This window comes from Eptesicus fuscus, chromosome 14, assembly GCF_027574615.1.
Source record: "Eptesicus fuscus isolate TK198812 chromosome 14, DD_ASM_mEF_20220401, whole genome shotgun sequence".
Lineage (NCBI taxonomy): Eukaryota > Metazoa > Chordata > Mammalia > Chiroptera > Vespertilionidae > Eptesicus > Eptesicus fuscus.
Window position 1 is genome coordinate 81267250 of NC_072486.1, and position 22867 is coordinate 81290116.

General features: G+C 57.4%; 1 protein-coding gene across 1 annotated transcript in view; it reads left to right on the forward strand.

Moving 5' to 3' along the window:
* DPP6 (dipeptidyl peptidase like 6) overlaps window positions 1-22867 on the forward strand; it is a 490977-nt gene that overhangs the window by 448793 nt on the left and 19317 nt on the right. The window contains exons 13-18 of the mRNA XM_054726673.1: window positions 6964-7071; window positions 7767-7858; window positions 9295-9342; window positions 9960-10078; window positions 14723-14770; window positions 20608-20706. Of these exons, the coding sequence (XP_054582648.1) occupies window positions 6964-7071; window positions 7767-7858; window positions 9295-9342; window positions 9960-10078; window positions 14723-14770; window positions 20608-20706 (514 nt within the window). The remainder of the gene's footprint in view (window positions 1-6963; window positions 7072-7766; window positions 7859-9294; window positions 9343-9959; window positions 10079-14722; window positions 14771-20607; window positions 20707-22867) is intronic.

Consider the following 22867-nt stretch of genomic DNA (forward strand, 5'->3'; position numbering starts at 1 on the left):
ACAGTGTCATTTAAAGAGAGGACTGGAGTCTGGGGCCTCGTGGCAACCTCCCAGACACCCCGTCTGCTCAGATTAACTGTCTGCTAGATACTCGTTGCCAGGGCAACAGGGTGAGCTAGGGCACCTGGGCGTCCATGGGAACCTCCCCCTCCTCGCTTTTCCTCCCATCTCCCCCCTGGGGCAGTGGCCCCCACAGAGCTTCCCTGAGCCAACAAGCAGAGGCAAATGTGAGCATCCATCCCATGGCGGAGACCCACCACCCTCTCTCTCCTCGGGGAATATTCCAGAGAAAGTGGCAGCCCCTCTACCCCCCCACACCCCCGTCACTGCTGTCCGGGACCTTCAGAGCGTCCGGATGCAAAGTCACCAGCAGCCCTGCACCAGGCCATCGCCTTCGACTACAGAGTCGGTCCTGTAGGCCCGTTTCTGACCCTCTTTCTTTAACCAGGATTTCGGTTTTGCGATTTCAACGTTTGGCCAAGACGAATGTATCTGAACCATGGGAAGAAGTGGCAGAGAGGCTACCAACACCTCACGCAGACTCAGCAGGAAAAGAACGCATTCTGCACAGATCTGCTCTGAACAGAGGCGGCCAGGCATCGTGTGTGATCAACTCCCGTCACTCAGAGGGACTGGGAATGCTCCCCAAACCCAGGAGTCAGACCCAGGGTGAAAGCCATTTCCTGCCAAGGCCGGCCCTCCCCGCCGGCCAGGAATGTCCCATGATCCGTGTGAGATGACATCCCCCTGATCGACGCCTTCTCAGGATAAAAACAGCACTTCGGCCCAGAATTAACGCTTTGTTCCTCTTATCCCAAGTGTTTTTCTCTGCGAGCATGCCCGTCCTTCCCCGTGTTAACGTAAACGCCGGTCAGACTGTCAAGAATCGTGTGAGTGTGTTTGAGCCACACTGTCACCGTGTGCAGGGAAGCAGAGCCTCGACGAACTGAGATCGTGCTCCGGAGAGTGGGGCGGTCACAGCTTGTTTTTATAAGTTACCGTCAAAGGGGAACGTGTCAGTGGGCCACGTGAAATCCACTGGCGACAGATTGGGGAGGTGGGAGAGAGCAAAGCGGGAACCCCCGGGACAGGGTGAAGAGTGAAATGATGGACATGCCTCTTCTACACCGACGGGTACAGGACAGTTAACACAGTGAACAGCTGGCCGTTAACTTGGTAACAGTGACAATGAGGGACTGTCCCGGTGCCATGTGTTGTGCCCTGAGGGGCCCGGGGTAAAAGGAAGTTACAAGTTACCCAGCCATCTCTCAGATATGTTATCTTAGAGGCAAAAAGACAACGGGCTCAGCAAAGATCTAAGTTGATCTTTGTCAGGGAAAATCCTGGCCTAGGACATGACTGCCCTCTATAACCTGTTTGCAGTTAAATGTTTAATTTTCAGACTGTCCTTTGTGGTGACTTTAGGTCTCTGAGTTTGCACAACTGCCATGCAGGCCTCCCCTGAGCTGTCAGGTCAGCACGTGGCCCCTTCCGTCCACCCCAGAAGCACAGGCACCGCTGGGGTTTCCGTCCTGCACTTGGCAAACAGAAGTCCACGTGAAAAGCCCGATTACCTGCCAGTTTTCTCGTTTCTCACTGGTAAATGCCACGCTTCCAACTCTAAATGGAAAAATAAATATTTGCAGGTTAAAGGTTTCATTTCAGTGCAAATGTTCCTGGAGATTAAATGTCATTTCAATCACATGTTAGTTATTTCTCTGGGCACCTCGGATTTGCACGGGTTTGTGCGCGGCGGGAGCTGAGTCTCTGCCCGCCAGCTGGGGCCATTCACAGTTCGCTCTCATCCCCGCACGAGGGGGGCTTCCTTGAGTCAGAAAATGTGCGTGATGTCCAACTGGTTGGTGTTCGTGGATGGAAACTTTGCAACTGGAGCTCCCGAGAGCTGAGATGGTGTTACACCAAAATCCCTTTTTGCCCATCAAGGTGACAGCCCCCCACAGGGGGCTGGCGGGGGCTGAGCAGTGCTGCTTAGCTTTTGGGGGACGGGATAGAGACCTGGCTTTGAATCTAGCCTGGAATTACCTCCCCAGGACAACTAAGAATTGTCCCTAACCCTTGCTTTTGTTTCTCATCAACTTTCCTCCAGTTAGAAGCCATGCTGTAGCACAGTGAGCACGTGGGAGGTGGTTTCCTCCCATGACTTTCTAGAACGGGTACTAGGATGGACACAGTGTTCCTAGGATGGACACAGTGTTCCTGGGATGGGTACAGTGTTCCTAGGATGGACACAGTGTTCCTGGGATGGACACAGTGTTCCTAGGATGGACACAGTGTTCCTAGGATGGACACAGTGTTCCTAGGATGGACACAGTGTTCCTAGGATGGACACAGTGTTCCTAGGATGGACACAGTGTTCCTAGGATGGACACAGTGTTCCTAGGATGGACACAGTGTTCCTGGGATGGGTACAGTGTTCCTAGGATGGGTACAGTGTTCCTGGGATGGGTACAGTGTTCCTAGGATGGACACAATGTTCCTAGGATGGATGCAGTGTTCCTAGGATGGACACAGTGTTCCTGGGATGGGTACAGTGTTCCTGGGATGGGTACAGTGTTCCTATGATGGACACAGTGTTCCTAGGATGGGTACAGTGTTCCTAGGATGGGTACAGTGTTCCTAGGATGGGTACAGTGTTCCTAGGATGGACACAGTGTTCCTAGGATGGGTACAGTGTTCCTAGGATGGGTACAGTGTTCCTGGGATGGACACAGTGTTCCTAGGATGGGTACAGTGTTCCTGGGATGGGTACAGTGTTCCTAGGATGGACACAGTGTTCCTGGGATGGGTACAGTGTTCCTAGGATGGGTACAGTGTTCCTAGGATGGGTACAGTGTTCCTGGGATGGGTACAGTGTTCCTAGGATGGGTACAGTGTTCCTAGGATGGGTACAGTGTTCCTAGGATGGACACAGTGTTCCTAGGATGGACACAGTGTTCCTAGGATGGGTACAGTGTTCCTAGGATGGACACAGTGTTCCTAGGATGGACACAGTGTTCCTAGGATGGGTACAGTGTTCCTAGGATGGGTACAGTGTTCCTAGGATGGGTACAGTGTTCCTAGGATGGGTACAGTGTTCCTAGGATGGACACAGTGTTCCTGGGATGGGTACAGTGTTCCTGGGATGGGTACAGTGTTCCTAGGATGGGTACAGTGTTCCTAGGATGGATGCAGTGTTCCTAGGATGGGTACAGGGTTCCTAGGATGGACACAGTGTTCCTAGGATGGACACAGTGTTCCTAGGATGGGTACAGTGTTCCTAGGATGGACACAGTGTTCCTAGGATGGACACAGTGTTCCTAGGATGGGTACAGTGTTCCTAGGAGGGGTACAGGGTTCCTAGGATGGATACAGTGTTCCTAGGATGGACACAGTGTTCCTAGGATGGGTACAGTGTTCCTAGGATGGGTACAGTGTTCTTGGGATGGGTACAGTGTTCCTAGGATGGACACAGTGTTCCTAGGATGGGTACAGGGTTCCTAGGATGGGTACAGTGTTCCTGGGATGGGTACAGTGTTCCTGGGATGGGTACAGTGTTCCTGGGATGGGTATAGTGTTCCTGGGATGGGTACAGTGTTCCTAGGATGGGTACAGTGTTCCTAGGATGGACACAGTGTTCCTAGGATGGGTACAGTGTTCCTAGGATGGGTACAGTGTTCCTAGGATGGACACAGTGTTCCTAGGATGGACACAGTGTTCCTGGGATGGGTACAGTGTTCCTGGGAGGGGTACAGTGTTCCTGGGATGGGTACAGTGTTCCTAGGATGGACACAGTGTTCCTGGGATGGACACAGTGTTCCTAGGATGGGTACAGTGTTCCTGGGATGGGTACAGTGTTCTTGGGATGGGTACAGTGTTCCTAGGATGGACACAGTGTTCCTAGTATGGGTACAGTGTTCCTAGGATGGGTACAGTGTTCCTGGGATGGGTACAGTGTTCCTGGGATGGACACAGTGTTCCTGGGATGGGTATAGTGTTCCTGGGATGGGTACAGTGTTCCTGGGATGGGTACATTGTTCCTAGGATGGACAAAGTGTTCCTAGGAGGGGTACAGTGTTCCTAGGATGGGTACAGTGTTCCTAGGAGGGGTACAGTGTTCCTAGGATGGACACAGTGTTCCTGGGATGGACACAGTGTTCCTGGGATGGGTACAGTGTTCCTAGGATGGGTACGGTGTTCCTAGGATGGACACAGTGTTCCTAGGATGGGTACAGTGTTCCTAGGATGGGTAGAATGTTCCTAGGATGGACACAGTGTTCCTAGGATGGGTACAGTGTTCCTAGGATGGACACAGTGTTCCTGGGATGGGTACAGTGTTCCTAGGATGGACACAGTGTTCCTAGGATGGGTACAGTGTTCCTGGGATGGGTACAGTGTTCCTAGGATGGACACAGTGTTCCTAGGATGGGTACAGTGTTCCTAGGATGGGTACAGTGTTCCTAGGATGGGTACAGTGTTCCTAGGATGGGTACAGTGTTCCTAGGATGGATGCAGTGTTCCTAGGATGGGTGCAGTGTTCCTAGGATGGACGCAGTGTTCCTAGGATGGGTACAGTGTTCCTAGGATGGACACAGTGTTCCTAGTATGGGTACAGTGTTCCTGGGATGGGTACAGTGTTCTTGGGATGGGTACAGTGTTCCTAGGATGGACACAGTGTTCCTAGGATGGGTACAGTGTTCCTAGGATGGGTACAGTGTTCCTAGGATGGACACAGTGTTCCTAGGATGGGTACAGGGTTCCTGGGATGGGTACAGTGTTCTTGGGATGGGTACAGTGTTCCTAGGATGGACACAGTGTTCCTAGGATGGACACAGTGTTCCTAGGATGGGTACAGTGTTCCTAGGATGGACACAGTGTTCCTGGGATGGGTACAATGTTCCTGGGATGGGTACAGTGTTCCTGGGATGGGTACAGTGTTCCTAGGATGGACACAGTGTTCCTGGGATGGGTACAGTGTTCCTGGGATGGGTACAGTGTTCCTAGGATGGACACAGTGTTCCTAGGATGGGTACAGTGTTCCTGGGATGGGTACTATGTTCCTGGGATGGGTATAGTGTTCCTCAGATGGACACAATGTTCCTAGGATGGGTACAGTGTTCCTGGGATGGGTACAGTGTTCCTGGGATGGGTACAGTGTTCCTAGGAGGGGTACAGTGTTCCTAGGATGGACACAGTGTTCCTAGGATGGGTACAGTGTTCCTAGGATGGGTACAGTGTTCCTAGGAGGGGTACAGTGTTCCTGGGATGGGTATAGTGTTCCTAGGATGGACACAGTGTTCCTAGGATGGGTACACTGTTCCTGGGATGGGTACAGTGTTCCTAGGATGGACACAGTGTTCCTAGGATGGGTACAGTGTTCCTAGGATGGGTACAGTGTTCCTGGGATGGGTACAGTGTTCCTAGGAGGGGTACAGTGTTCCTAGGATGGATGCAGTGTTCCTAGGATGGACGCAGTGTTCCTGGGATGGACGCAGTGTTCCTGGGATGGACACAGTGTTCCTAGGATGGGTACAGTGTTCCTGGGATGGACACAGTGTTCCTGGGATGGGTACTGTGTTCCTAGGATGGGTACAGTGTTCCTGGGATGGGTACAGTGTTCCTAGGATGGGTACAGTGTTCCTAGGATGGGTACAGGGTTCCTGGGATGGGTACAGTGTTCTTGGGATGGGTACAGTGTTCCTAGGATGGACACAGTGTTCCTAGGATGGGTACAGTGTTCCTGGGATGGGTACAGTGTTCTTGGGATGGGTACAGTGTTCCTGGGATGGACACAGTGTTCCTAGGATGGACACAGTGTTCCTAGGATGGGTACAGTGTTCCTGGGATGGACACAGTGTTCCTAGGATGGGTACAGTGTTCCTAGGATGGGTACAGTGTTCCTGGGATGGGTACAGTGTTCCTAGGATGGACACAGTGTTCCTAGGATGGGTACAGTGTTCCTGGGATGGGTACAGTGTTCCTGGGATGGGTATAGTGTTCCTAGGATGGACACAATGTTCCTAGGATGGGTACAGTGTTCCTGGGATGGGTACAGTGTTCCTGGGATGGGTATAGTGTTCCTGGGATGGGTACAGTGTTCCTAGGATGGGTACAGTGTTCCTGGGATGGGTACAGTGTTCCTGGGATGGGTACAGTGTTCCTGGGATGGGTATAGTGTTCCTGGGATGGGTACAGTGTTCCTAGGATGGGTATAGTGTTCCTGGGATGGGTACAGTGTTCCTAGGATGGGTACAGTGTTCCTGGGATGGGTACAGTGTTCCTGGGATGGGTACAGTGTTCCTGGGATGGGTACTGTGTTCCTGGGATGGGTACAGTGTTCCTAGGATGGGTACAGTGTTCCTAGGATGGGTATAGTGTTCCTGGGATGGGTACAGTGTTCCTGGGATGGGTACAGTGTTCCTGGGATGGGTACAGTGTTCCTGGGATGGGTACAATGTGTCTTTGTTTGCTGTTTCTTGTTCCTTGGTCAGCTATTCCATGTCAACTGGATTTGATAAAATAAAAAAATAGGAAAACAGCAGGGAGAAAATAGGATTTGTTTTCAGGCAGAATCAGGTGTGGGGTTGCTCTAAATTCCTTAGGAGAGATCATTAATGCCCCAGAGGAATCCTGCAAAATGCCCTGGTTCCAGGCCTCATAAAGGGGGACACACGGCCCCGGGCGGCCGGAGTGCCGGCTCCAGCCCCGCCTGCCGAGTGTGGGACATGAGGGGCCCCTTCAGTGGCACTTGGCATGTCCCCTCTGATTCCCCATTATCCCGCTGTCTTAGGAACGGGAAGCTGGGCTCCGACCCAAGGAAAGGCCGAGCAGCGTCGATGCTTGCAGCTGCGTCTCTGACTAGGGATCGCATAGCAAAGGCCCTCCGTGTGCTGGCCCAGGGCCCGGCTCGGCCTCTGGGGAACAAAGAGCCGTTGCCAGCACTCACGGGGTTGTTGTCACCCACAGAATGAAGAGCCGCTGTTCTCCAGGGACGGGCGAAAGTTCTTCTTCGTCAGAGCCATCCCGCAGGGCGGGCAGGGCAAGTTCTACCACATCACCGTGTCGTCCTCCCAGGCAAGTCCCCGCTTCCTCACAGCTGGGCCTGGCGGGCGGGTGGCCTCGGGCGGGGGCTGCGCTCCGGGCGCCCTTGCCCTCCTTCCTTCCTTCTCTTCCTCCTTCTTCCCTCCCTCCTCCCTCCTTCCCCTCCCTCCTTCCTCCCACCTCCCTTTCTCCTTCCTTCCTTCTCTTCCTCCTCCTTCCCTTCCTCCTTCCTTCCCTCCTTCCTCCTTCCTTCCCTCCTTCTTCCTTCCTTCCCTCCTTCCTCCTTCCTTCCCTCCTTCTTCCTTCCTTCCCTCCTTCCTCCTTCCTTCCCTCCTTCTTCCTTCCTTCCCTCCTTCCTCCTTCCTTCCCTCCTTCTCGATCTCCTCACCTTTTCACCCACTTGCCCATATTTCTCTCTTCGCTCTCCACCCCCCACAATGACGATGACCGGTTGGATTTACAAAAGTTAAAGAAATAGTACCAGCAGCATATGGAGCACTGATGCTTCTCTTGAGACGAGACAGCGCCGGGTGGGAGGGCGCAATGGGGGCACCATGGTCAGCACCACAGCAGGGACCGCGCGGACGCCCGAGGGGAGGGCTGTGGGCGGGTGGCCACTCTGAGGAGAGACAGGTGGCGGGCGACACCCCGCACCTGGCACCTGAGGGGCCGGGGTCCGGAAGGAAGCTGGAGGGCCGCGCTCCCTCCTCACGGCCTGTCTGTTGCAGCCCAACAGCAGCAGCGACAACATCCACTCCATCACGTCGGGGGACTGGGACGTGACCCAGATCCTGTCCTACGACGAGAAGCGGAATAAGATGTGAGTGCGCGTGGCGCCCTGCGGCGGGGGCGGGACGGCCCTTCCTCCTGGGCGAGACACACCGGCCACTTCCAGATGCGTTCTGGCCCTGGTCTCCCCGTGCGGACAGACGGACAGACGGAGCTGGTTCCCACGGGCCCTGGTCTCCCCGTGTGGACAGACGGAGCTGGTTCCCGCGGGGCCCTGGTCTCCCCGTGTGGACAGACGGACAGACGGAGCTGGTTCCCGCGGGGCCCTGGTCTCCCCGTGTGGACAGACGGACAGGCGGAGCTGGTTCCCGCGGGGCCCTGGTCTCCCCGTGCGGACAGACGGACAGACGGAGCTGGTTCCCATGGGCCCTGGTCTCCCCGTGTGGACAGACGGACAGGCGGAGCTGGTTCCCGCGGGGCCCTGGTCTCCCTGTGCGGACAGACGGAGCTGGTTCCCGCGGGCCCTGGTCTCCCCGTGTGGACAGATGGACAGGCGGAGCTGGTTCCCGCGGGGCCCTGGTCTCCCCGTGCGGACAGACGGACAGGCGGAGCTGGTTCCCGCGGGGCCCTGGTCTCCCTGTGCGGACAGACGGAGCTGGTTCCCGCGGGCCCTGGTCTCCCTGTGCGGACAGACGGACGGGCGGAGCTCGTTCCCACGGGGACAGAGCAGTGGCCAGGCAGGCCCTGCAGCCAGGCCTGTGGCTGAGCCCGGGGACGGCCTCATCGTCGTGCGGGCGTTTGCCGAGTCCCGGTGAGGCCAGGCCCTGGCTCAGGGCCTCAGGGGCCGCACCCCGTTCGGCTGGAGCTTGGCCAGTGCGGTTACTGCTTCCCCCACTCCACACGCGAATAAGCGGAGACTCAGCGAGCGGGACTCGCCCAGGCTGTCAGCCCAGGTGGCTGGATGCAGCTCGCTGATGAGGTCCAGGCCCACCTGCCAGCCAGGCGCCTGTCATGTGGCACGTGCCCAGGCTTCCCCTGTGGGGTCCGAGGTGAACATCAGTCCGTAAGAGGCATCCCCCGGGTTCTGTCTGGGCCCTGGCCCTGCGGAAGGTTATATCCTGTAAAGAGATTCCGCATCCAAACCCAGGGGCACATGACCGGCGCCCTGGCCCCCACACCAAACCCAGGGGCACATGACCACCGCCCTGGCCCCCACACCAAACCCAGGGGCACATGACCGGCGCCCTGGCCCCCACACCAAACCCAGGGGCACATGACCACCGCCCTGGCCCCCACACCAGAGCCTGTGGGCAGGTGCGGGACCCCCGGGGCAGGTGCGGGACCCCCGGGGCAGGTGCGGGACCCCCGGCCAGCAGAGGCTCAGCCCCGCCCGAAACGTAGCTGACCCAGTGCTGCTGTAGCCACAGAATGGGGGTCCCTGAGCAGGGTCTGCACGGGGCGGGGGGCTGGCTGTGAGGCCACACCTGCCCTGGAGCCGCTAACTCCTGTCACCCGCGCTCTCCACAGCTACTTCCTCAGCACCGAGGACCTGCCCCGGAGACGCCACCTCTACAGGTATGCGGGGCCCTCCGGGCAGGGGCCCCTCTGCGCAGGCGGCTCCTGCCTCGGGGCGCCAGGCTGGGCGGGTCCGCGCTGGTCAGCAGCCCCTCTGGGGGGGAAATCAGGAGACATGCTCAGCCGCCCAATTGGACGCTTTGCTATATTTCCGCTTTTGTCCAGTTGAGTCCCCCTCTGTCCCCTTCTCCCGTGAGACCTGGGGCCCTCGGGGGTGGGGGCAGGACCTCGGGGGCAGGGGCCTCGGACAGGCTCTGGGAATTGGAGACCACAGGAGGTCAGGGAGGCCTACAGCGACTCCCTCCCTGACCAGACGCCGCACTGTCCTCGTCGGGGGGTCGGGCCAGTGTGGCAGCGCGGTGACCAGGGCCACGCCACAGAGCGAGTGCCGGCGGCGGCGGCGGGCTGGGAAGGGTCGGGCCAGTGTGGCAGCGCGGTGACCGGGGCCACGCCACAGAGCGAGTGCCGGCGGCGGGCTGGGAACCGGGGGCAGGCGGGCGGGCGGGAGGGGCAGGGGCTGCAGGACTCCCTTGGGGCGGGCACTCGCCAGCCCGGCGGGTTGGATCTGGACCTCTGGCGGCTTCTCTCCTGGGCTCACGCCCGCCTGTGTCCTCCAGCGCCAGCACGGTGGGCAACTTCAACAGGCAGTGCCTGTCCTGCGACCTGGTGGGCAACTGCACCTACTTCAGCGCGTCCTTCAGCCACAGCGCCGACTTCTTCCTGCTCACGTGCGAAGGTGGGTCCCGCCTCCCACCCTCCGTCCCTGTGTCCGAGCCCCTGTGTCCGAGCCCCTGCCGAGCCCAGGGACCCCGCGCCGCGGGAGGGGGAGGCGGGCGAAGGAGCGTATCCCGCTGCGCGGCCGGGAGCGGCTGGCGCCTCAGGGACAGTTCACACCCATAGGGTCGCGGCGGTCGTGTCCGTGCCGTGTCAGTCTGTCCCCGAGTTTGCCTGCATTGTCCACAAAAAGTCAACGTGCTGTGAGCAGCTGGGCTGAGTCTGCACGCGGGGCGACCCGTGAGGTGAACTTCAGGAGTGAAGTCACAGAAAAGAAGTCTCAGGGGGAAATGAATATTCTCCTGTGACACGAGCCACGGATCGTTCACCCCAAACTTCAGAAAGAACAGCAATTTTCTAAAAAGACATGAATGTGGCCCGGCCATCTAGGTCAGCTGGTTAGACTGTCGCCCCAACATGCCACGGTTGTGGCTGGAGCGCCCAGCAGGGCACACAGAGGGATGGACCAACGCGGCATAAATAAGCAGAACAGCAAATCCATCGCTCTCTCTCAAAAATCCGTCAATAAAAAGGTTTAAAAGACGTACGTTCACCCTGGCTGGTGGCTCAGGTGGTTGGCGCATCATCCATGCACCAAACGTTCCGGATTCAGTCCCCGGTTGGGACGCATACAGGAGGCCACCGATCCATACTTCTCTCTCACTTCAGTGTTTCTCCCCCCTCCTTCCTCTCTCTCCAAAAATCGGTAAATATATTCTTGAATGAGGAGTAAAAAAAAAAGACATAACCTTACAGAAACAACAAAAGGGACGCGGTGACCCCGCAGTTCAGATGTTTGATACATAGATTCACAGCTTAATTCACCAAGACCGCTTCCCCACCTGGACGTCGAACGGAAACAATGAAATGGCCGGGGCTTAAAGGAAAGTGCGAGACCTGATTTCTGCTCTTCTGGCTGCGAAGTGCTCCGAGGCCTCTGTCATGGCCGCCGCCGCTGGCAGGAGAGACAGCAGTGAAGGTGGAAGAGCCCGTGGCCAGCGGGAGCCCGGGCCCAGGCGAGCTCCGTGCCGGGCGTGCCGGGACCCTGGCTCACGCTCCATCCGCACCTGAAGCCGGGAGTGACGGGGGCATCTCCCCAGGTGGCGGTGAGGGCTCATCAAGGCCCCCCCCCCCCCACACACACACACACACACACACACACAGCCAGCGCTGACAGCGGGTGGCGGGCGCGGTGGGGACCAGAGCTGTCAGTAAGGACGTCTCCGCACCCGCCAGCCACCTCCGTGCGCTCACTCAGCCTCCTCCTACTGCGGATTTCCCAAGGGGACTGGCATCCTTGCTTCTCCCAGCTGGTGCTGGGAGCCCTGGGTCTCTGCTTACCCCGCAGGGTAGAATGTTCCAGAATGACCAGTCACAGAACACTAAACCAGCCGTGGGCCGGGCATGACTATGAGGTCCCCCGGGGCCTCTGCGGCGCTTCGGCAGGAGTTAGGGAGTCAGGAACGGTCTTGTCCTCGGCCGTTAACATCCCACTTCCTGTCCATCTCCCCTTTGCCTTTACCCCTTGGGGGCCAGGCTCCCAGCCTCCCGCCACCGCCGCCTTGGGGCTGGAGCCAGGCAATGCTCCCCCTGGAGCTCTCTCACTGGAGCAGCGGGGGGTGGGAGAGTGTCAGCCGCGCAGGCCAGATGGGGGCGCCGCCGCAGCCCGGAGGGTGGGGGGGGGGTGAAGGGTTCTGAGGCCCGGCCCGCAGTGAGAGAATGGATCTGCTGCTCCTGTCTGCCCCGCAGCCTGAGGGGGGGGTGCCTGCGTGCGCCCCTGTCACTGCGGCCGCCGTGCCCTGCGCCCTGCAACCTGCGAGAATGAACATAACGGCCCTGGGGACACTTCAGGCTCCTGTGGCCTGAGATGGAAACGCGGGGGTTGAGGTCCATCCTGCCCCTCACTGAGGGCGAAGGAAGCAGAGTGGTTAAAGGGCGAGGCCCCCCAGAGCGCCACGGTGGCTGAGAGCACGGGGCAGCGCATCCGCGGGACGCAGGGGACACACGGGACTGACCGGAGGATGGCGATGGGCACCATGCTGACCCTCTGCGTTGCTCTCCGGGGCGGGCAGGGTTCCGGCACCTCTGGGTGGGGAGGACAACGCCCGGATCCCTGCCCGGTGGCCCAGGGTGACCCTGGCCGCCCCTGCCCAGTGCACAGCTGGGGGGACCCTGCACGTCCCGGCCCACGTGTAAACGTCCCGCTTCTACTGATGGCCACGGCAGAGAGCGGCCGGAGCAGCACAGCCATGAGTGCGCGGCGTCCTCCCACAGGACCTGCTTCTGCTCCCGACGCGGAGGCGGTGGCCGTGCCGCCGAGGTCTGAACAGAGAACCGCGCGGTCTGGGTGCCCGCACTGACCCTCTGCGTCTCCACCGCGTGCCTGGCTCCTTTCTGCTGTGCCTGTCCGTGTGCAGGTGCTCACGGGCGCTCCGCATGACCACCGAGCGCTTTGGAAGACGCCAAGCTCAGCCAGGGCGGCCAGACGCCACCGAGCCCCCCATGGCGCCATCGCCCTCGGTGGCAGCCGGACACGCGTCTCCGCCGGAGAAACGGTCACTTCCCATTCGACGTCCCCCTCACAAGTGTCCGAGGCTCCAGGCGCAAAGGGAGAGGCACACCTGCTTCCCGGGGAATGTCATGCACATCAATCACACGCAGGGCAGGGACCAGCGGCCGGACCCACCCTCCCCCGGCCCTGCCTCCTCAGAGGAGCCTCGCTGCCGGCTCACCCCCCTACGGTCTCCCTCCCCCCCCCCCCCCCCCCCCCCGCCTGCCGGCTCACCCCCTACGGTCTCCCTCCCACCCCCCGCCTGCCCCCCACCCCCCGCCTGCCGGCTCACACCCCCTACGGTCTCCCTCCCACCCCCCACCTGCCGGCTCACACCCCCTAAGGCCGTGGTTGGCAAACCACGGCTCTCAAGCCACATGAGGCCCTTTGGCCCCTTGAGTGTGGCTCTTCCACAAAATACCACGGCCTGGGCGAGTCTATTTTGAAGAAGTGGCGTTAGAAGAAGTTTAAGTTTAAAAAATGTGACTCTCAAAAGAAATTTCAATCGTTGTACTGTTGGTATTTGGCTCTGTTGACTAATGAGTTTGCCGACCACTGGTTTAGGGTCTCCCTCCCACACCCCTAAGGGTCTCCCTCCCACCTGCCTCTCACCTGCCTCTCACCTGCCTCTCACCTGCACCCACTTCCTCTCTCTCCTTTCATTCTCCCACGTGCGCCAGGCCCTCAGGGCCCTCCCCGCCCCCTGCACAGCTGCGAGCCCTCACACAGCTCACTGCAGGGCCATGTCCTCGAGCGCCAGCTGCGTCCCACGCGCATGCTGGAGGCGGAAGGCATGGCTGTAAGGCGCTTCTCCGCACTTGTCCAGACGCTCTGGCACTCACCCCCGGGCAGGAGGAAAGGAACCCTCCTGAGGTCCCAGCCGGAGCACAGGGCGTGGCCTCTGCGCAGAGGGGAGCGGGCAGGGCTGAGTGTGCGCTCCCGCGGGTGCTCACAGGCGGGCTCTGGAGAAGGCCTTTGGGCAGAGACTTAACAGAAGAGAAAGACAAGCCTGCCAGTGCCAGGCAGAGGTTCCGGCGGGGAGAACGGGCCCAGTGGGGACAAGCCGGGCACTGGGGACCTTCAGAGAGTCCAGCGGGAACAGAGGAGGGTAGGGCAGGGGTGGGGGAGGGCGGGGGAGGGCGGGGGAGGGCAGGGAAGGGCGGGGGGGAAAGGCAGGAGGGCAGGAGAGGGTGGGGGAGGGCAGAGGGGCAGGGGGCAGGGGGGGGAGGGCGGGGGAGGGCAGGGAAGGGCGGGGGGAAGGGCAGGAGGGCAGGAGAGGGTGGGGGAGGGCAGGGGGGCAGGGGCGGGCGGTGGATCACTGGCCCACCGCTTGGCATGGCGGCCTGAGCGTGAGCTGGAACCCCCCTCTTCCTGAGCTCCCGGTGCTGAGGGCCTGAAGAAGGCGCCCCAGGCCCCTCTGTCCCCGGATGCACCTCCCTTCGCACTCGCCAGGCTAAGCCCGGTGACAGCGGAAGTGGTTGCAGGGGAACGGGGCACCGCTGGCGTTTGCGGAATAGTCCGGTCACGTTACCGTCTCCCAGAGCGCCCCAGGGCCAGTGCGGGGAGACTCCGGGGGGACTCGGGACCTGTGGTTCCCGGGGCCCCAGAGCCAGCGCAGGGTTGTGTCTGAGGTGGAAATGAGCCCTATGGACACAAAGCGGGGCCTTTGCAGATGATGTTTTATGGGGTCAGTAACCCTGAGTGTATGTCCTTTATTGGGTCACATGCGACACAGGCACGAGGCCTTTCCCCGGCCGCCCCTCCCTGGCTCCCTGGACGGTCAGGCCGCGTCCTGCCCCGGCCCCCGGCCCCCAGCCCCCGGCCCCGTGCCCCAGGCCCCCTGCCCCCTACCCCCGGCCCCCTGTCCCCTACCCCCTGCCCCAGGCCCCCTGCCCAGGCCCCCTGCCCCCTGCCCCCTGCCCCAGGCCCCCTGCCCAGGCCCCCTGCCCCCTGCCCCCTGCCCCAGGGCCCCTGCCCCAGGCCTGATTCTCCTTTGTTCTCACATCAACTAACAGCGTTTCTATTTCTCTTCTGGCTTCTCTTCTCTCGAGGCAGGTCCTGGTGTCCCCATGGTGACCGTGCACAACGCTACAGACAAGACAAGTAAGTCCTTCGGTTTTCCTCACGTCTTCCCGCCACGGGGTGGGGGGGTGGGGGGGTGGGGGGGTGGGGGGGGTGGGGGGGGGAGAGCAGCCGTCTCCCCAGATAACCAGCGCGTTGTCCTCTTCGGAGCCAGAGGTGGACGGGCCCTCACCCTTCCCAATGCCCCCGCCGTCGCCAGGATCACTGCAATGTGGTGGGAAGGCTGGGAGGCCTCACACCCCACCCCATGCACCCCACCCTCACCACCCCTCACCACCCACCCACCCCACACCCACCCTCACCACCAACCCTCACCACCCACCCACCCTCACCACCCACCCCTCACCCACACCACCCAACCCACACCCACACCACCCACCCCACACCCACACCACCCACCCCACACCACCCACCCCTCACCCACACCACCCACCCCACACCACCCACCCCACACCCTACACCATCCCACCCCTCACCCACACCCCAAACCACCCACCCACACCTCACACCCCATACCACCCACCCACCCCACACCACCCACCCCTCACCACCCACCCCACACCACCCACCCCTCACCACCCACCCCACACCTCACACCCCTCACCAACACCACCCACCCACACCTCAGCACCTGTACACACACACCGGCACATGTACACACACACCGGCACCTGTACACACACACCGGCACCTGTATACACACACACCGGCAGATGTACACACACACTGGCACCTGTATACCCACCCCACCCCTCGGCACCTGTACACACACACCGGCACATGTACAAACACACCGACACCTGTATACACACACACCAGCACATGTACACACACACTGGCACCTGTATACACACACACTGGCAGATGTACACACACACTGGGCACATGTACACACACACCGGCACATGTACACACACACCGGCACCTGTACACACACACTGGGCACATGTACACACACACCGGGACCTGTACACACATACCGGGCACCTGTACACACACACTGGGCACCTGTACACACACACCAGCACATGTACACACGTACCGGGTACACACATTGGGCACGAACTGTGGGCACATGTACATACACACTGGGAATGCACACTGGGCACATACATACACACACTTGGCACATGTACACACAACCCGGCACATGTACACATACACTGGGCACGCACACTGGGCACATACATACACACACTGGGCGCGCACACTGGGCACATACATACACACACTGGGCACATACATACACACACTGGGCATGCACACTGGGCACATACATACACACACTGGGCGCACACACTGGGCACATACATACACACACTGGGCACATACATACACACACTGGGCATGCACACTGGGCACATACATACACACACTGGGCACGCACACTGGGCACATACATACACACACTGAGCATATACATACACACACTGGGCACATACATACACACACTGGGCATGCACACTGGGCACATACATACACACACTGGGCACGCACACTGGGCACATACATACACACACTGAGCATATACATACACACACTGGGCACATACATACACACACTGGGCATGCACACTGGGCACATACATACACACACTGGGCACGCACACTGGGCACATACATACACACACTGAGCATATACATACACACACTGGGCACACACACTGGGCACATACATACACACACTGGGCACGCACACTGGGCACATACATACACACACTGAGCATATACATACACACACTGGGCGCACACACTGGGCACATACATACACACACTGGGCACGCACACTGGGCACATACATACACACACTGAGCACATACATACACACACTGGGCACACACACTGGGCACATACATACACACACTGGGCACATACATACACACACTGGGCACGCACACTGGGCACATACACACACTGGGCACATACATACACACACTGGGCTCATACATACACACACTGGGCACACACTCGGCACATACATACACACACTGGGCACATACATACACACACTGGGCATGCACACTGGGCACATACATACACACACTGGGCGCACACACTGGGCACATACATACACACACTGGGCACATACATACACACACTGGGCATATACATACACACACTGGGCGCGCACACTGGGCACATACATACACACACTGGGCACGCACACTGGGCACATACATACACACACTGAGCATATACATACACACACTGAGCACACACACTGAGCACATACATACACACACTGGGCATGCACACTGGGCACATACACACACTGGGCACATACATACACTGGGCACACACTCGGCACATACATACACACACTGGGCACATGCATACACACACTGGGCACATACATACACACACTGGGCACATACATACACACACTGGGCTCGCACACTGGGCATATACATACACACACTGGGCACATACATACACACACTGGGCACATACATACACACACTGGGCACGCACACTGGGCACATACATACACACACTGAGCATATACATACACACACTGGGCACACACACTGGGCACATACATACACACACTGGGCACGCACACTGGGCACATACATACACACACTGGGCACATACATACACACACTGGGCTCATACATACACACACTGGGCACACACACTGGGCACATACATACACACACTGGGCACATACATACACACACTGGGCACGCACACTGGGCACATACATACACACACTGAGCATATACATACACACACTGGGCGCACACACTGGGCACATACATACACACACTGGGCACGCACACTGGGCACATACATACACACACTGAGCATATACATACACACACTGGGCACACACACTGGGCACATACATACACACACTGGGCATGCACACTGGGCACATACACACACTGGGCACATACATACACACACTGGGCTCATACATACACACACTGGGCACATACATACACACACTGGGCACATACATACACACACTGGGCACATACATACACACACTGGGCTCGCACACTGGGCACATACATACACACACTGGGCACATACATACACACACTGGGCACATACATACACACACTGGGCACGCACACTGGGCACATACATACACACACTGGGCACGCACACTGGGCACATACATACACACACTGAGCATATACATACACACACTGGGCACACACACTGGGCACATACATACACACACTGGGCACGCACACTGGGCACATACATACACACACTGAGCATATACATACACACACTGGGCACATACATACACACACTGGGCACATACATACACACACTGGGCACATACATACACACACTGGGCACGCGCACACACAGTCGGGCTCGGTCTTCCTGCTGAAATGTGGGAGCAGAACAGGCTGCCCGGCTCCCTGTCTGTCAGTTGCTATTGGCTTTCGAACGATTCTAGCCGCTAATTTCCCAAAATTCAGCCTCGTGATCATTTCTCAGTGCCCGAACCAACGGGGTCTGGAAAAGCCTGGGGCCCCACCGCATCTGCCGCTGGGCACCGCTGGGCACCGCTGGGCACGACCGGGGAAGCAACCTGGGGCGCAGTCTTTGTTCCCCTGCATCTGATAACAGCTAATTCCCCCAAATGTCAGAGGCAGCTCACATTTAATTAAGGAGTGGCCATTCGTATGCTGCAGACTGGAGGTGCCCCCGGCCCCCAAGTCAAAAGCGGAGTCCTTCGGGGGACATGCCAATCTTTTCTTATTTCCTCCGCTGAGCCCGGGCCTCTGTGAATGCAATTATGGGGACAAATAGCACGGCTTAACTCCACTCCCCGTGGGACAGCCAGCTCTCTGCTGATAAAACCAGCTGTGTGGGCAACCATTAAACGAGAAATCTAATATTTAACTAAATTTAATAGCCTGCTGCCTCGGTGCCTTTCCGGGAAGGGTGGGATTTCAGGGCAGGGAAAAGCTACGCAAATGCAGGCAATGCATCCACACGATTAGCCCTCGGCGCTCCCCCACGAGCCACAGCTCCGGGAACGGCCAACGCGTGGTTTGGTAGCAAGTCAGCGTTCGCATTAACTCCAGGCCAGCTGGAGTGCGCGTTTCTCCTCCAGGGTCAGCGTCGGAGATGGCGGGAGGTCAGCAAATTCAAATGCACACGTGTGGAGAGAAGCGCATAGTCTAAAGCTGGGGGAGCTCTATCCACTCCTCTATTTGTCGTTGTTAATCCTCACTGGAGGGCATTTTCCCACTGATTTGTGGAGAGAGTGGGAGGGAGGGGAGAGACATAGAGGGAGAGAAACATCCAGGTGAGAGAGACACATCCATTGGTTGCCTCCCGCCTGGGCCCTGACCAGGGCCGGGATCAAACCTGCAACCGAGGTACATGCCGTTGACCAGAACTGAACCCGGGACCCTTCAGTCCACGGGCTGATGCTCTTTCCACTGAGCCAAAACGGCTGGGGCCTCTCTCATTCGGAAATGTGGCTGCCCACGTCAGCCGGGCCACCAGCCACTCTCCCGCAGCGTGGCCACTTCCCCGAACGGGACGGCCATCTGTTCTTGTAGAGGCGTTGTACCTGTGCCCCCGCTAACTCCGCTCACCTTGTGAGTTCCCATTTCTCTAGTGCGATGCGCACTCGTGCACCCAGGCCCTTTGTTGTCGCACCTGGTTTACGTCGCAGGCGGAGAGCTCAGGACCACGGGGCTGGGAAGCTGAGGCTTGGGGTGCCTTTGAAGTCCCAGAGAGTGCCTCTGGTTCCTTCTTGTTGTTAATCCTCACCTGAGGATACTTTTCTCATTGATTTTTTTTAAGAGGGAGCAGAAGGCCGGGGAGGAGGGGGGGGGGGAGGAAGAGATGGAGAGGGTGAGAAACATCAATGTGAGAGAGACACATTGATCGGTTGCCTCCTGCAATGCCCCAACCAGAGCAGTGATTGAACCTACAACCCAGGTATGTGCCCTTGAACAGGAATCGAACCTGTGACCCTTGGGTACGTGGACCAACACTCTAACCACTGAGCAACACTGGCCATGGCAGTGCCTATTGTCCTTAAAGGGATGGTGCCACATTCATTGTAACACAGTGTGTGCTGTTTAATCTTTAAGACGTTCATGAAGGTTTCAACATGATTTGATGAGCCCAACATAGAGTCCCTTGAAGATAAAATTCCCTTTCATAGTGAACCATAGACTGCCCTCTATGGAGGCTTGATGTGAAAAAGAAAAGAGGAAGTTGGACCGTTTTTGTTACCAGTCAGATGGTGAAATAAGGTGAAAAGGCCCTTTCCGTAGGAGAGTAATGAAGTGGGTGGATGGGGGCATTCTTCACCTGGAGAAGCAGGCACTGGGGGCATCTGTGTGCTTTACAACCTAGGGGAGAGCCCCGCGCAGTCAGGGGAGGGGGCGGGGAGGGCGAGGGCGAGGGTCAGGCTGACACCTGACATGCTCATCCATGCTAAGAGCCCCAAAGTCCGATAACCTTATGATTAAGGTAAGAAATGTGACTCTTAAAGTATCCTAGAAAATGCAATAAAGATCGCATTCCTGTTCTCCTTTCCTCCCTGGGACACTGTGGCCTCTCTATTTGGAGAACCATTTGTCCTAACACACACACGACATTGGTTTCCCCAAACCAGCAGTCCGGAAACCAAACATCCCCAAACCGATAGAGTACGAGGCACCCACACAGCAGGGAGATCTTCCATCTGCCCAAGCGCCTGACTGTCCCGTCAGCAAGGTATTGAGTGTCCCGTGTCTTGGGCCTCGGGGTAGAATTGTACGGACCGCCTCCAGGACTGGTGTAGGACTCAGCGTGTGGTGCACGGGAAAACCTGGGCTTCAATAAATGTTGGCTGACTCTGACTGTATTCTTTCTTCTCTCTTTCAGAAATGTTTGACCTGGAAACAAATGAACACATACGGAAGGCTATAAATGACCGGCAGATGCCCAAAGTGGAATACAAGCAAATCAAGATGGAAGATTACAGTAAGTGCTGCGTCTTTCCCTTTAAAAGGAGAAGCAAACATCTGATCTGAGATGGCCCCCGGGCTCCCGTGCCCTGTTCCCTGCTGAGACAGTTTCTACATAGAGAGACACTCGGTAGTGCAGGGCATTCTGGGACAGAGAAGCCACTTGGCAAGGCTCTCTACCCCAAGGCAATATGTCAAAGGAAGGCTAGCCCACCCACATGGATGACATCCTGACTGGTTCCAACTTCCATACAGAACCTGGAGGCCAGGTATTCAGATCCAAACTCATGAGAACCCTCAAATTAACTAGATATACGCTTTTGTGCTGTTCTTTTATAAGGAAGAAACAAAAGGTAAGAAAGCAAGACCATTTTAGATTGCTAGTGATGATGGATAGGTGGGTGGATGGATGGATGGATGATGGAGGATGGATGGATGGATGGATAGATGGATGGATGGATGGATGGATGGATGAATGGATGGATGGATGGATGGATGGATGGATGGTGGAGGATGGATGGATGGATAGATGGATGATGGATTGATAAAGATGGATGAATGAATGGGTGATGGAGGATGGATGGATGGATGATAAATTGATAGAGATAGATGGATGATGGATAGAAGGATGATGGAGGATTGATTGATGGATGGATGGATGATGGATGGATGGATGGATGGATGGATGGGAGGATGGATAAATACACAAGCAAGCAACTTTCACATGTTTGTCCTGACCACACCCCCAAACCTTCCGTGTATGCTGCAGACCTCAGGACAGGCCCCCTAGCCTGCAGAATCCAGTACAAAACGTACATGTGGGCACTTCATTCACAGTTTATTATGACGGCAGAGCATTAAGCCCAAGGCAGGCCTTATGGGGCCATGTGTGTCTGCATGGGTAACACGCTGGGAAGCCAGCTAGGTGGACCTCCATGGCCAGACTTCAAATTCCTGACTCACCCCTGCCCACTGCTCAGCAAGTGTTCCAGAACCCCCTCACATTTTCTCACACCTGCCACTTCCTGCCGCAGCCTTTGAGGACAGAGCGCATCCCTTGGTGAGGTTCGGCTTCATCTCCTAAACCCAGTGCCCCTTCTCCAATGCAGCCTGCACACTGCTATCCCAGGACAGTCCCCGGACCCCAGACCACTAGAGGTGGTGCCATCCCCTCCTCAGAAAGTGCAGAGAAGGCCTTCAGAAGCCCGTTACCAGCTTCCTCCCAGCCTGGGGTTTGACTCACAGGCAAATGGAAGTGAGGATGCCCCGGAAGCTGAAAGACTCTGCTCTGCAGACCTGCTATTGTGTGTTGTGTTGTGTTGGGTGCGTTGTGTTGAGTTGTGTTGGTTGTGTTGGTTGTATTGTGTTGTTTAGTTGTATTGTGTTGCCTTGTTCATTGTGTTGTGTTGCATTGTGTTGAGTCGTATTGTGTTGTGTTAATTGTATTGTGTTGAGTTGTTCATTGTGTTGTGTTGGTTGTATTATGTTGTATTGTGTTGAGTTCTGTTGTGTTGTGCCATGCTGTGCTGTGCTGTGTTGTGTTGTGTTGAGTTGGGTTGTGTTGGTTGGTTGTGTTGTGTTGTGTTGTGTTAGTTATATTGTATTGTGTTGTGTTGTGTTGAGTCATGTCATGTTGGGTTGTGTTGTGTTGATTGTGTTTGTTCATTGGAGGCTGCAGCTTTCCTCCAAGCAACACGCCTTCTGGAAAGACTCTCAGGAAAGCAAGCTGCCAGTCCTGGCCAGCTCGGCCCTGGGGCTTATCATCGGTAGCAGGGAGCAGCCCAGACCATGTTTTATGGATATTTCAGTGATAAAGTCAGAGCCTGCCTTTGTGCGTCCCCGGGCCATTGACCCAATTTGCAAGCCATTAACATTCAGTCAGAATCGGGAATGAGACCTGGTCAGAGCGGCTCCCAGTGGGGAGGAGGGTGTCCTGTAGTAATTCAACTGGGAAAGCTGCTAATTCTGATTTAATTGGTAATCTGGGTTGTAGTTAACATCAGTAAACAATTTCTATGTTGGGAGGGAAGGTTTGGGGGAGGACAGAAGAAACTGGTGAGGAAAATCCACCCAGTCACGGATGCCACACTGCCAAGGACCAGATCTGGGTGGCCTTGGGCTACGCCAGCCCTCCCGTGGTGTGTGGAGGGGTCCAAGCCCACAGGCAGGCACCTGCC